The sequence below is a fragment of the Alexandromys fortis genome, unplaced genomic scaffold, assembly GCF_014885135.2.
Source record: "Alexandromys fortis isolate MF-2015 unplaced genomic scaffold, M_Fortis_MF-2015_v1.1 scaffold_199, whole genome shotgun sequence".
NCBI classification, from domain to species: Eukaryota; Metazoa; Chordata; class Mammalia; order Rodentia; family Cricetidae; genus Alexandromys; species Alexandromys fortis.
In genome coordinates this window covers 2,673,526-2,686,965 of record NW_026068074.1, presented here as the reverse complement: position 1 = coordinate 2,686,965, position 13,440 = coordinate 2,673,526, and the positions used below count along the sequence as shown (strand labels likewise).

The following is a 13,440-nucleotide window of genomic DNA, read 5'->3' as shown; positions in this document are numbered from 1 at the left end:
GTCTGGCCTTCAGACAGCCTGTATTGCTACTCTTCAGGGGTTCCCTATCCTGGAAAGAACAATTACTCCATTTTAATTTAGAATTGGGCACGTTTGTTAGGATGCAAATACGCTCACACGAATCATTTTAATGCGTATCCGTACGTAAAAAAAAAAAAAATCTCACCTGCCTAAAGTCACCTGTACTAGATTTTTCCTGTCCTAGGGATTTTTTGGCACTTGAGGCTCCGCCCACCGGGCCCCAAGTGGCGGAAGAACCTCACGCTACGACGTGACACCTCACACCACCGCGGAGACTTTCTGACGTTCCGCTGGCGGCGTGGGAGGGGCGGGCCGGCCGGCGCTTCCCCTTCACAGCTCTGGCCCCTCCCACGCCCGTTGTGAAGCAACGGCGGCCGCCAGCCTTTAAGGTGGCTCGGGCCCCAGAGCCCTAGCGATGCTCTGAGCGCCTGCGCAGCTGCTTTTCCGCTGCAAGGCCTGGACCGGCCAGAGCCACACAGCCGAGCCTCCGCTCCTTTCCGGAACTAACCTCCCGGCGCCGTTCCCCTCCGCACCCCTCCCCCGCCGGCGCTTCCGCCCGCGCTCCTCCCTCTCTCCTCCCCCAGCAGCGCGCACGCGCTCCAGGCCGGCTCGCGCCCTCTCGCTTTCCACCGGCCCGCGAGATCCCCCCCCTCCCCTTCCGCCTCGCGGCGCTTCCTCGCGCCGCGGTCTTCTCGATCCACCCCTGACACCGCGGGGCTCCCCCCCGCCCGCCAACGGCGGGTCCCCTGCTTCGCGATCTCTCTCGCTTCCCGCGCTCTCCAGAGGGGGCCCAGCCCCTGGCCCTCTTTCCCTTCCCTCTAATTTCTCTTCCGGACGCTGCCATCATGTTGAAGCCTCAGCCGCCACAACAGACTTCCCAGCCCCAGCAGCCGCCCCCCACGCAACAGGCCGTGGCCCGTCGGCCTCCCGGCGGGACCAGCCCTCCTAACGGCGGCCTCCCGGGGCCGCTGCCCGCCACCACGGCTCCCCCGGGGCCTCCCGCGGCCGTCTCTCCCTGCCTGGGGCCTGCAGCCGCTGCCGGGAGCGGGCTTCGCCGCGGAGCCGAAAGCATCTTGGCGGCGCCGCCGCCACCGCAGCCAGGGGCAGTGGCTATTGGCAGCGTCAGGTGAGGACGGGACTTCCTGGCGGGGGAGCGATCAGAGGCGGCAGTGGCGGCTCGGTTTGGGCCGAGGCGCGCCCGGGCTCGGCGCCGTTGAAGGCCACTTGGGGCCCAGAACCCCACGAAGGTGGGGGTAGCCCCTGGCGCCAACAGGTCGGAGGGAAACCTCCCCGGGCGGTCTGCGGGACCCTAGGGGCGGTGCTTGGCTCTCGGGGCCTAGTCACCGCCTGGGGTCTGGGCCCTGAGGGGAGGCGGGGCGCATCCCGCCAGCTCGGTCGGAAAAGGGTGTTGGGGGGGTTGAGGAGGTGATGGGGTCCCCAGCTCCATTACCACGAAGGATCTCGCGGTCCCCGGCTTCAGCCAATGGGGAGTAAGCTGCATGAAGGGGTCCCCGGCTGTAGCCAATAGAGGGGGGGCGCGCGGCCCACAGTTTGACCAATGGGGAGGGAGGGACTTGGGAGCGAATTGCTCCCTCCTCTTCCCGGTGTAGCCAGTAAGAAGGGAACGGGGTGGGCGGGGGCGCGGAAGCAGCGGCGACTGGGAAGACTGCCGGCTGGGAAGCTCCTGCGCGCGCGCGCGCCCTTCTCGTACGTGCGCGCGGATGCTGTCTTATGACCCGGGCATTGGCTTGCCCCGGTAACACGTAAAGCAGAGGCGGGGGACGAAGGGATTGCATGAGGGTTTAGGGGTGTCTGTTGTCGGTGAGTGGAGAGTGGGTGCCCTCGGTTTTTTCGGCGTGTCAATGCGATAGAGAGTGGCGCTGGACGCAGGCGCAGTGGCTTCTGTTCGGGAGGGGGTGGTAGAGGGCTGTGGGCTTTAGTGCGCAGGCGCAGACCGGGCGAGGCATCCCGGTGAATGGCTTTTGCGGCTGCGCGGTCCCCCAGCCCCGCCAACGGCCCCCTCCTCGCCCTCCTCAACCGCCGGTTACATCAGCCGTCGAGGAGCACTGTTAGCACTGTTACCTGGCGATTGGGGATCCCTCCAGAGTGGGTAACAGGCTGAATGAGTACTGAGGGCGAAAGGTGGGGTGTAGAGAATATAACCCTTCTGGGATTTGTAGCCCAAGGCTGCTGAAAATGCTTTTTTCTTTTGGGAGGTATGTGACTGAGCTAAGTAGTGCTGCATCTGGGATGCACGAGCTTTTCACCTTCGCTGCTGAATTGGGCTGTTGATTTGCTTAATATTCTAGCAGTGGTTTATTGGAAGCATGAAGTGGGGGTCTCTTGGAGAGAGTCAGGAGGTTGTATTTATTGCATTGGCTGTTCAGAGCATTTGACAGCCATTGTTTGTTGAATTTTTGTTGGCTTTTTTTTAAATGGCATTTGGAGAAAATGTTTTGACAGTTAACGCCTTGGATGTGAGAGCTTCTAGTTAATTAAAATCAGCAAGTTGACGTGGTACGTTGTTCTAAAGTTCGCTGTAAAACTAGTTATTTTTTTTCTCTTACAGGGGACAGAGCACCGGAAAGGGACCCCCACAGTCGCCTGTGAGTGCCTTTTTTTCCTCCTGTAGAGACATGCAGAATTCAAATGTGTGGTACAGTCGGGGAAGAAAGTATTTACCTGCTGCCTCTTATTTCCCCGTGTGTGACAGGTGTTTGAAGGTGTTTACAATAACTCCAGGATGCTGCATTTCCTGACTGCTGTGGTGGTATGTGAGAGCTTTAAATTGGGTGTTTGAGGAATGTGCTGTTTCAGTTTCCTCCAGTGACTTTAATCTTCCACCCTCTTAGGGTTCTACTTGTGACGTAAAGGTGAAAAATGGCACCACTTATGAGGGCATTTTCAAAACCCTGAGCTCAAAGGTCAGTGTACTCAAATTAGCTTCTTTCTTTTTTGGTTTTCGAGACAGGGTTTCTTTGTAGCTTTGGAGCCTGTCCTGGAACTAGCCCTTGTAGACCAGGCTGGCCTCGAACTCACAGAGATCCAGACGCCTGCCTCTGCCTCCTGAGTGCTGGGATTAAAGGCGTGCGCCGATGCCACCTGGCATATTAGCTTATTTCTAAAACTAAGTGGGAGAATGAACTTGAGAGTGTGTGCTGGGTGATATCAGACAGTTTTGAGGCTTTTGCTAAGGTCTCTGGCTGGTGTTGAGAAAGGCAGGGCAGCACGAGAATTGGTGTTGAAAGATCAGAAAGGATAAGAAATGGTCGTTTTTTTTCCCCCCCTCTTTGATACTGATCCTGGAATTTTGGGAACGGGGCTTTTGTAGTTTGAGCTGGCAGTAGACGCAGTACACCGGAAAGCATCTGAACCAGCAGGTGGGCCTCGGCGGGAAGACATTGTGGACACCATGGTGTTTAAACCAAGTGATGTTCTGCTTGTCCACTTCCGGAATGTTGACTTCAATTACGCTACGAAAGGTATTATGCTAGACTGTTGTGTCTCCCTGGGTAGAAGTTCGTTCACAGGTGAACATGATGATTATGTCTTCTAGCATCTTTTTTGATAGAGGTTATTGAATGGTTCTTCTTAAATACATGTAGATGTCTAAGAGTCTAGTGAATTATGACTGGTGTAGTTACTCCTATTTCCTTTGTTTAGTTTCCAACTTTTGCTTTTGAGTTAATATTAGGTCTGTGGTTTGGGGGGGTAGTGGGGTCTTTCTATGTAGCCCTTTTCAATCTTTAGACATCAAATTGTCTCTGCCTCCTGAATGCTGGGATTACTGGTATTTGCCACCCCATTTAGATAGATTTGTGTTTTAATATTTCTATCTGTTGCCAAACAAACATAAAATCTAAACCTGATATTTCTTAAAAATTTCTTTTGTTAACTAAAACTACACGGAGTCAGGGAATGAGGGTGAGGAGATGGTGTATGACCTGATTCTTGCTCCTCCTGTCTGCCACACAGACAAGTTCACTGACTCAGCCATCGCCATGAACTCTAAGGTGAATGGAGAACACAAGGAGAAGGTGCTACAACGTTGGGAGGGCGGCGACAGCAACAGCGATGACTACGATCTGGAATCTGATATGGTACGGTCTCCCCAAGAACAGGACAGGCTAAATGTGGTGTATGTGGATTAATGTAGTTAAAAGGTCATTCTTTTTGCTGTGTGTGGTGGGGGGGGGGTCTTTTTTTTTTTTTTAAGTCTGTTCTTGGAACCAACTGTTGGTTCTTGGAAAGGAAGGTGGTAAAAAGGGTCAGTTTTCCCATCCTCTGCATTAACAACTGGTAACATTTCTACATGGCATTAACTTTTGTTTGTTGTAAAAAGTATAGTGGGGTGGTGGTAGGGGTAGTGGCATACACCTTTAATCCCAGCACTTGAGAGACAGAGGTAGGCAGTTGTCTGTGAGTTCAACGCCAGTCTGGTCTGTAGAGCGAGTTCCAGGACAGGTTCCAAAGCTACAGAGAAACCAAATCTTGGGGGCAGAGATGGTGGTATAATCTGGACATGGTGATTCATGCCCATACTCCAGCCTTAAGAAATTGAGAAAGGAGAACTGTAAGTTCCAGGCCAACTTGGACTATATAACAAAAAGCTTGTCTTTAAAGAAAAAAAGAAAGGAAGTAAGATGACTGCTGTATAGATCCGTATTTCTTCACAAAAACAACTACTTCAGTTAAAGTTTCGTAAATTAGGCCGGCAAGGTTGCTCAGCAGATAAAGGTGTTTGCCACCAAGCCAAATGGTGGAATGGAACAGATTCCTGCAAATTGTCCTTAGACTTCCATGTGCCTGCTATGCCACCTGAACAGACCTACAATGTAAATAATTTTTTGTTTATTTAAAAAAAGAAAGAAAACTTATAGAACCATGATAACATTTTTGTTTCCAGAGTTTAGAGTGTAGAAGCAAGATGATCAAGGGCTCAAGGCAGTCCTTAGTCTCCTTGCAATTGGGCCACGTGAGACCCTTTCTCAAAACCACATTTTGTTGGGCTGGAAAAGCTCTTCCAGAGGACTGAGGTTAAATTTAAATTTCCAGCACCCCCATGGTGGTTCACAAACATCTGTAACTCTAATTCCAGGCAATCTGACTCCGTTTACATAACACATTTAAGAAAATGTAACTGAGCCAGGCGATGGTGGCGCACGCCTTTAATCCCAGCACTCGGGAGGCAGAGGCAGGCAGATCTCTGTGAGTTCGAGACCAACCTGGTCTACAGAGCTAGTTCCAGGACAGGCTCCAAAGCCACAGAGAAACCCTGTCTCGAAAAACAAAACAAAACAAAACAAAAAAAAAGTGTAACTGTCTCAAAAAATAAAGTAAAATTGGAAAAAATTTTAATGAACATATGTTGGTTTGTTCAATTTGTACAGGAGTTTTTAACTAGTTGGAAAGGAATGGCATGTCAGTTCCCGTTAGTGGGTTTTAAACATTCTTTCTGTTCTGTCCTTAGTCCAATGGATGGGATCCCAATGAGATGTTCAAATTTAACGAAGAGAACTATGGCGTAAAGACCACCTATGATAGCAGTCTATCTTCTTACACGTAAGTGTTTTGGAAGTTTGAGGGTGGTGGTTTTGGTTGGTTGCAGTGCAGGACTTGCTGTTCAGTAAGGCACGCCTCAGAATGGAACAGATTTTGTATGGTAATGTGTTTTTCGGTTTATAAGTAGTCCTTCATGGTTTGCCTGCTGAACTGCTCTTCTAGTGGATAGAAGTAACTGCTGATCTGGGAATGTAACTCAGCTGTAAGGTACTTGTACGAGTATAAGGACCTGAGTTGTGTCCTCAGCAGCCCTATAAAAGGGCAAGTTTGGTAGTTATACCTTGTAATCCTATTTCTGGAAAACGGATTGGAAAGCAAAAACGGGTTGGGGGCTAGGATTTGCTTGCTGGCCAACCAGCCTAACCTAATCTGAGTCCCCAGTATCAGATTGAGAATGTATCGTGGTGGCTTTGTCTAGCATTTGGTAGTTGTCTATTGGATATATGCTGACTGAACTGCAGGTTAAATTCACTGGTGGAGCACTTGTCAGACATGAGCAAGGTGCTGGGTTCAACCTGTAACCTTACAAAAGGAAAAAAACAGAATAATAGATTGAATGCCATGGACTTGACTGGTCATGGACTTAAAGCAGTGTTGTCTTTTTTTTAATATTTATTTTTTATTTATTTATTATGTATACAATATTCTGTCTGTATGCCTGAAGGCCAGAAGAGGGCGCCAGACCTCTTTACAGATGGTTGTGAGCCACCATGTGGTTGCTGGGAATTGAACTCAGGACCTTTGGAAGAGCAGGCAATGCTCTTAACCACTGGGCCATCTCTCCAGCCCCCAAGCAATGTTGTCTTTACATTGTTTTCTTACACTGGGACCTTGATATTTTTGGGTGTATTTTTAGGGTTCCCTTGGAAAAGGACAATTCAGAAGAGTTTCGGCAGCGGGAGCTGCGTGCAGCCCAGTTAGCTCGAGAGATTGAGTCAAGTCCCCAGTACCGCCTACGGATTGCCATGGAAAATGATGATGGGCGAACGGAGGAGGAGAAGCACAGCGCAGTTCAGCGGCAGGGGTCTGGGCGGGAAAGCCCCAGCTTGGTGTCCAGGTAATTCCTGGGGGAGCTAGGAAGAACTTTTTTTTTTTGGATTTTTGAGACAGGGTTTCTCTGTAGCTTTTTGGTTCCTGTCCTGGAACTAGCTCTTATAGACCAGGCTGGCCTCGAACTCACAAGAGATCCACCTGCCTCTGCCTCCCCGAGTGCTGGGATTAAAGGCGTGCACCACCACTGCCAGGTTTAGGAAGAACTTTTTAAGTTGTTGTTAACCATCACCACCTTACTAAGCGTGGTTAATACCTAGTGGCTCCCAGTTTTGAGGTTTAGACTGAAGGCCTAGAAATTTGCTAATTTGCAGCAAGAGACTTGTAGAGGTTTAAAAGTTTTGGGGGGCCAGGAGGTCAGTAGGTCCACACCATTAATCCCAGCACTTGGGAGGTAGAGACAGGCGGATCTCTGAGTTCAAGGCCAGCCTGGTTTGCAGAGCTAGTTCCAACACAGCAGGGCTACACAGAGGAAACCCTATTTCAAAAATAATAATAATTTTTTTTTGTATGAAGTGTCTCTTCATAATGTATTTGTGTGTGCTGTTTTCTTCTGTCACAAAAATGAAGTTTCATATACGCAGCATCTTATAAAAGGGTCTCCTTGGACTTTGTTTTTTTTTAAATATTTATTTATTTATTATGTATACAATATTCTGTCTGTATGCCTGCAGGCCAGAAGAGGGCACCAGACCTCATTACAGATGGTTGTGAGCCACCATGTGGTTGCTGGGAATTGAACTCAGGACCTTTGGAAGAGCAGGCAATGCTCTTAACCACTGAGCCATCTCTCCAGCTCCCCTCCTTGGACTTTCTGATAGGTGAAGAACAGTAAAATTATGAAGCTCTTGGCCACTTGGGCTTGGTCTGGGTTGAGAAATAAGGTCGTAAATTTATAGCTACATTGGACCCTGACAGATGAGGTCTGATAGGGAAAACGTGTCAGGTGCAAGGATTGACATAGGCTCTGTGTTGTTAAAGTGGTTGATTTGGGGGCCTCCTTCCCTTACTTGAGCCTTTCCGCAGGGAAGGGAAGTATATCCCTCTGCCTCAACGAGTTCGGGAAGGTCCCCGAGGAGGAGTTCGATGCAGCGGCTCTCGAGGAGGGCGACCTGGTCTTAGTTCTTTGCCACCTCGTGGACCTCACCATCTAGACAATAGCAGCCCTGGCCCTGGGTCTGAGGCACGTGGTATCAATGGAGGTAAGTTATGATGTGGCAGAAGAAGTGGGAAGAAGGTAGGAAGGGTGATTAATAGGATTTTAAGTAGTTGGCAGGGTGATGTGTCTGTGTTCATGTAATAAACAGTGATTTTTTTTTTCACATCACAAAACAAAACAGGCCCTTCCCGCATGTCCCCCAAGGCACAGCGCCCTTTGAGAGGTGCCAAGACTTTATCTTCGCCCAACAATAGGCCTTCTGGAGAAGCTTCTGTTCCTCCAGCACCTGCAGGTAGAGAGCTTCATTGGAGATGGCTGCAGGCATGGGTAGAGGTTTATAAATGAGTTGAATTGTTAAAATGCTGGGAGGCAGTTTGTTGATGCTTGGTGTCAGGGAGTCTTAAATTTAATAGTTTTGGGGAAGAACTTGGTTTCCCTCAGTTCTAACATGTTGGTCCAAGAGCTGTAGCTAGTTGTCACGTGTTTCGTTGAGACTTCAGTTTTGTTAGCAACATTTAGAGCAGTGGAAGCTGCAGCATCTCCAGTCTTTTGTGCTACCTGATGCTAGCATTTTCCTGCTAATATTATGACCCTGGGTGTAAAAAGCTTATAGACTTTCTTTGGGTTTTCCCCTTATGACTACTTCCTGGTCAGCAGTAACCATTGTGTAGCTCTCCCTTTTCTTCCAGTGGGCCGGATGTACCCTCCACGGTCTCCCAAGTCTGCTGCCCCCGCCCCAGTCTCAGCTTCCTGTCCTGAGCCTCCCATTGGTTCAGCAGTAGTGTCCTCTGCCTCCATCCCTGTGACATCATCAGTTGTGGATCCTGGAGCAGGCTCTATTTCCCCAGCATCTCCCAAAATCTCCCTGGCCCCCACAGATGGTAAGAACCAGGTAGATGCTTGAAAGCTGTAGAGTGTAACTAAACTGCAGGATCTTAAGGTGTCTGTCTTTCCTCAGTTAAAGAACTCCCAACAAAGGAGCCCGGTAGGACTTTGGAGGCCCAAGAGCTGGCCCGGATAGCTGGAAAAGGTGAGGGTGATTTTACTCTGTGGTCCCATTTACTTTGGGGGAAGTGTTTCCCTTTGGAAGTTTGTTGGGATTCAAAAGCAGTGCCCATCTGCCTTGGGTTTTATTTATCCTTTAATTCTCAAGAGCTCGTTCTTTGATTTCTCGTCCTATTAACTAGCCTATGTAATCTTTCAGGGGGAAAAGTGTATTTTCTTCTTATTTTACTGTTTTCTCATAGTCCCTGGGCTTCAGAATGAACAGAAACGATTTCAGTTGGAAGAACTGAGGAAGTTTGGGGCCCAGTTTAAGGTGAGTGAGGCTTGCAAAGGAGCTAGGATAGAAGCAGGGTGTGGGGGCTGTGCAAAGGCCGAGGGGATGGGAAAGAAGAGATCCAGCAAGAGTGAATGTAGGGGTAAAGCTTGGGGTCTGGAGTGGACTGTATGATTTACTGATTATTTCTCCTCCCAGCTGCAACCTAGTAGCTCCCCTGAGGCCGGCCTGGATCCATTTCCTTCCCGGATCTTAAAAGAAGAGGCCAAAGCAAAGGAGAAGGAGGTGGATGGCCTATTGACTTCAGATCCCATGGGATCCCCAGTCTCCAAGACAGAATCCATATTGGATAAGGAAGACAAACCACCCCTGGCAGCAGTAGTGGGTACTGAGGGGCCAGAGCAGCTCCCACCGTCTTGCCCCAGCCAAACTGGCAGTCCCCCAGTAGGCCTCATCAAGGGAGATGACAAAGAGGAGGGCCCTGTTACTGAGTAAGTGGTGGTGGTAGATGGGGGAACATCTTTGCTTATGCACTGGTGAAGGGCATGACTCAAGAGCTAGCTTTACGTTCTCTTACAGACAAGTAAAGAAGTCTACTTTGAACCCCAATGCCAAGGAGTTCAATCCAACAAAGCCTCTGCTATCTGTGGTGAGCTGGGACTGTTGCATATAGACTTGGGTATCCTTGAGTGGGGCACATTAGACCAGTGTAGGAGAGCACTTCACTGTCAGGATAGTAGACTGTCCTCTACTGTGAGGAGGTACTGCTGCAGTCTAGACAGTAGAGGTTAGACTGATTTTGGAAAAACAGTCACATCTCCAGGGTTGAGTGCTGAGGCCTCCTGATTGATTCTGACAGGTTGCTTTGGTTTTCACTATTTGCCATGACAAGTATGGTGTCACAGGACTATGAGCTTCATCAAATCAACTGACTTGGCTTTAACTGATAACTCATAAGGCTGGATTTCAGGCAGCCATTTAGGGCTCTCTGCCTATTTGCTCTCTGAATTTAAGAATGCCCATTTTGTGGTTTGCTATAAAGAAAAGTATGAGACTTGGTACACCAAATTCCATGGGTTCAAACTGTTAATTTTAAAAGGCTGGAATGAAATTGACAGAAATAAAATGTCCTTTCTTACAGAACAAATCTACCAGTACTCCAGCTTCCCCAGGGCCCCGCACTCACTCAACACCTTCCATTCCGGTGCTGACAGCAGGCCAGAGTGGGCTCTACAGTCCTCAGTACATCTCATATATACCTCAGATCCACATGGGGCCAGCTGTGCAGGTAGGAGAGAGACTTGGTGAGCCAAGGAAAATGCTGAAAGTCCAGCTCAACGTTGATGAACAACCCGTTGAGCCCCAGTTCTTACCTATCCTTAGGCACCTCAGATGTATCCATATCCTGTTTCCAATTCGGTGCCTGGGCAGCAGGGCAAGTACCGGGGTGCAAAAGGTGAGCAGGCTTGTTGGGAAGGATGGTTGGGGTTGTCTAGTGTCTAGACATTGAAGCTTGAGTTTTACATTGTTTACCCTCCACCCATAGGCTCACTTCCCCCGCAGCGCTCAGACCAACACCAGCCAGCCTCAGCCCCTCCGATGATGCAGGCTGCTGCTGCTGCTGCTGGCCCACCCCTAGTGGCTGCCACACCTTATTCCTCCTACATCCCCTACAACCCACAGCAGTTCCCAGGCCAGCCTGCCATGATGCAGCCCATGGCACACTACCCTTCACAGGTACAGAGTCCACCTCTGAGATCCAATTGGAGTGAGGGGAGCAGTGTTATGACCAGCTGTGGGGGTGGCAATGTCCAAACGATAACAAAGCATTGAACCCTTGCTTTCATTTTTTTCTCTCTGTATTAAGGTTGTTGGGATCTTTAAGATGACTATTGAGGGTTCAGACAGTTCTTTGCACATGGACGCTGACAGGAGATTGCTCTCTAGGCTGCTCTGCTTACCACTTTGCTTTGTTTTTTTCCTCCAGCCGGTCTTTGCCCCTATGCTTCAAAGTAACCCACGAATGTTGACATCTGGAAGCCACCCCCAGGCCATTGTGTCATCTTCCACTCCTCAGTACCCCTCTGCAGAGCAGCCTACCCCCCAAGCCCTCTATGGTGAGTTCTGGTGCCCGCTCTTTGACTGGGCTGTGGGCCTCTATCCATTTGATATGCTCAGCACTGGGTGGTCTTCCTTCCTTTTGCAGCCACTGTTCACCAATCCTATCCACACCATGCCACACAGCTCCATGGCCATCAGCCACAGCCGGCTACCACACCTACTGGGAGCCAGCCACAATCCCAGCATGCGGCCCCCAGTCCTGTTCAGGTGCCAGGAGGGGTTGGGAGTTCTGAATGGGTGACTGAAAGAGGGCTGACTTGATAGAGCCAGGTCATTCTTCAGCAGAGAAACAAATGAGCAGGTGGTTTTCCTGCTTAGCAGAATGGGTGACACTCATACTTCACTTCTACTCTGGCAGCACCAGGCGGGGCAGGCCCCACACCTGGGCAGTGGACAGCCACAGCAGAATCTGTACCATCCAGGGGCCCTAACAGGCACACCTCCTTCTCTACCACCGGGACCTTCTGCCCAGTCCCCTCAGAGCAGCTTTCCCCAGCCAGCTGCTGTGTATGCCATCCATCCCCACCAGCAGCTGCCCCACGGCTTCACCAACATGGCCCATGTTACCCAGGTAGGACCAGGGGATACGCTGTCCCATTTCAGTGCTTGTACCACTTTGCAGCCCTCTTTTGATAAATGTCTTGTCATACTGGGCACTAAATTCTCTCTACAGGCCCATGTCCAAACTGGAGTCACAGCAGCCCCGCCCCCACACCCTGGGGCACCCCACCCGCCCCAGGTGATGCTGCTGCACCCCCCCCAGGGCCATGGGGGGCCCCCCCAAGGCGCGGTGCCCCCGAGTGGGGTGCCTGCACTCTCAGCTTCCACACCCTCACCCTATCCCTACATCGGACACCCCCAAGGTGAGCAGCCTGGCCAGGCGCCTGGATTTCCAGGAGGAGCCGATGACAGGATTCGTGAGTTCTCGTTAGCTGGGGGAATTTGGCATGGACGAGCTGAGGGGCTGCAGGTGGGGCAGGATGCACGGGTTCTGGGTGGGGATTGAGGGGTCTTGGAGGCAGGGCTGTCCCAGAGGGCGCCCGCCGACCCACACCTGTCTGTGAAGTATGTAGGGTGGGCAGAAGCCACAGTCGCCGCCGCCAGGGGCTTGCTCCTGGCTCTGTCCTTTGCTTCCCTCCGTCCTCGCTCAGTTGTGATCCAGCAGCCCCCCTCCCCACTGCCTCCCCAGCTCTCAGTGACCCCGACTGTCTCCTGACTTAGCCGAGGTAAGGTCAGCGCAGCAGACAGGGCCAGACTGGGGCGTGGGGGGCTGAGCTGGGCAACTGAGTAAGGGCTTTCTGGCCTACTGGGAAACAGCGTTTGACCTGTGCTTCTGACAGCCCCCTGAGACTCCTGGAGGAGGCCGCTCCTCCCCACACCCCCCACACCCCCTGGACGCATTGACAGAGGGACAGCTGCTCGGGTTCTAATGCTCCTGCTCTCTCTCTCTCCCCTCCAACCAGTTCAATCTCATCCCTCCCAGCAGCTCCCCTTCCACCCCCCGGGGAACTGAAGATTGTCCTGGCCGCGACCTGAGACCTCCATGAGTGGAGGGAAGAGTGATCTATGTCTCTTCCCCCAGCAGCTCGGACCAGTCCTAGCCCCACCCCCAACCCCTTTCCCTTGGGGAGCTGGGGAATTCCTGCCAAGCACCTTGAATGGGAGGGGTCCTTGAAGTGGGCAGGGCTGGGGTCCAGCGGGGGTGGGGGAGGTTCCTGCTCTGCCCCTGCTGGGTCCCACCCAGTCTTGTCCTCCCATCCTCTCATCTGTTCCCCCGCTGGAGACAGAAGATCTTTTATTTTCTATTATTTATAACCTCAGACTTGGGCCCCCTGTTCTTCCCCATTAACTTGAGTGTCCTGTGTGAGAGACCGACAGACAGATGCCTCAAGGACTTTTACTTTTTATTACATAAAAAATTTAAAAAAAAAACAATAAAAAAAATAAAATTTTAAACTAACTTAACCTGTGTGTAGTAAACAAATCAGGTTTTAATAAATCAGCTTCACCTAGAACCCAGGTCCTCTGTAAAAGCAACACTCCAGCCCCACCAAAGGTGTTCTTTGTTGAGCCAGGGTCTCTGTCCTAGAACTCTGCTCTGTAGTTAAGACAAAACTCTAATCCCAAATTTAGAATTCTGTAACCTAAAGAAGCTTTAGCAGAGTAGACTATTCTCCCAGGACTAAAGATGGGGATACTATTTAGTGGTAGATGTTTGCTGTGGGGAAGGCAAGAAAAGCCCCCAGAA

General features: G+C 50.8%; 1 protein-coding gene across 22 annotated transcripts; it reads left to right on the top strand.

Moving 5' to 3' along the window:
• Positions 1–333: 333 nt before the first annotated feature.
• Positions 334–13,152, top strand: Atxn2l (ataxin 2 like). 22 transcript variants are annotated; one of them, XM_050121540.1, is made up of 24 exons: positions 335–1,147; positions 2,591–2,627; positions 2,735–2,791; positions 2,874–2,945; positions 3,353–3,503; positions 3,997–4,121; positions 5,492–5,583; positions 6,440–6,640; positions 7,660–7,835; positions 7,974–8,084; positions 8,464–8,673; positions 8,751–8,822; positions 9,040–9,110; positions 9,270–9,562; positions 9,651–9,720; positions 10,213–10,359; positions 10,455–10,527; positions 10,618–10,808; positions 11,059–11,188; positions 11,278–11,399; positions 11,551–11,763; positions 11,866–12,109; positions 12,259–12,418; positions 12,679–13,152. In XM_050121540.1, the coding sequence occupies exons 1-23, from the start codon at positions 867–869 to the stop codon at positions 12,411–12,413; spliced, it is 3,294 nt and encodes a 1,097-aa protein (XP_049977497.1). In that variant the 5' UTR covers positions 335–866; the 3' UTR covers positions 12,414–12,418; positions 12,679–13,152. The 22 variants fall into 22 exon arrangements, with proteins under 22 accessions (XP_049977513.1, XP_049977497.1, XP_049977496.1 ...); XM_050121539.1 differs by having other exon boundaries at positions 12,656–13,152; XM_050121542.1 differs by having other exon boundaries at positions 336–1,147; positions 11,866–12,055; positions 12,259–13,152.
• Positions 13,153–13,440: the final 288 nt, after the last annotated feature.

Excerpts from the sequence above, each read along its gene's own strand:
- Atxn2l (XM_050121540.1), top strand. The coding sequence starts at position 867 with ATGTTGAAGCCTCAGCCGCCACAACAGACTTCCCAGCCCCAGCAGCCG. Across the intron at positions 2,792-2,873 it reads ATTTCCTGACTGCTGTGGTG|GGTTCTACTTGTGACGTAAA; the intron begins GTATGTGAGAGC and ends CCACCCTCTTAG. Across the intron at positions 8,823-9,039 it reads GGCCCGGATAGCTGGAAAAG|TCCCTGGGCTTCAGAATGAA; the intron begins GTGAGGGTGATT and ends GTTTTCTCATAG.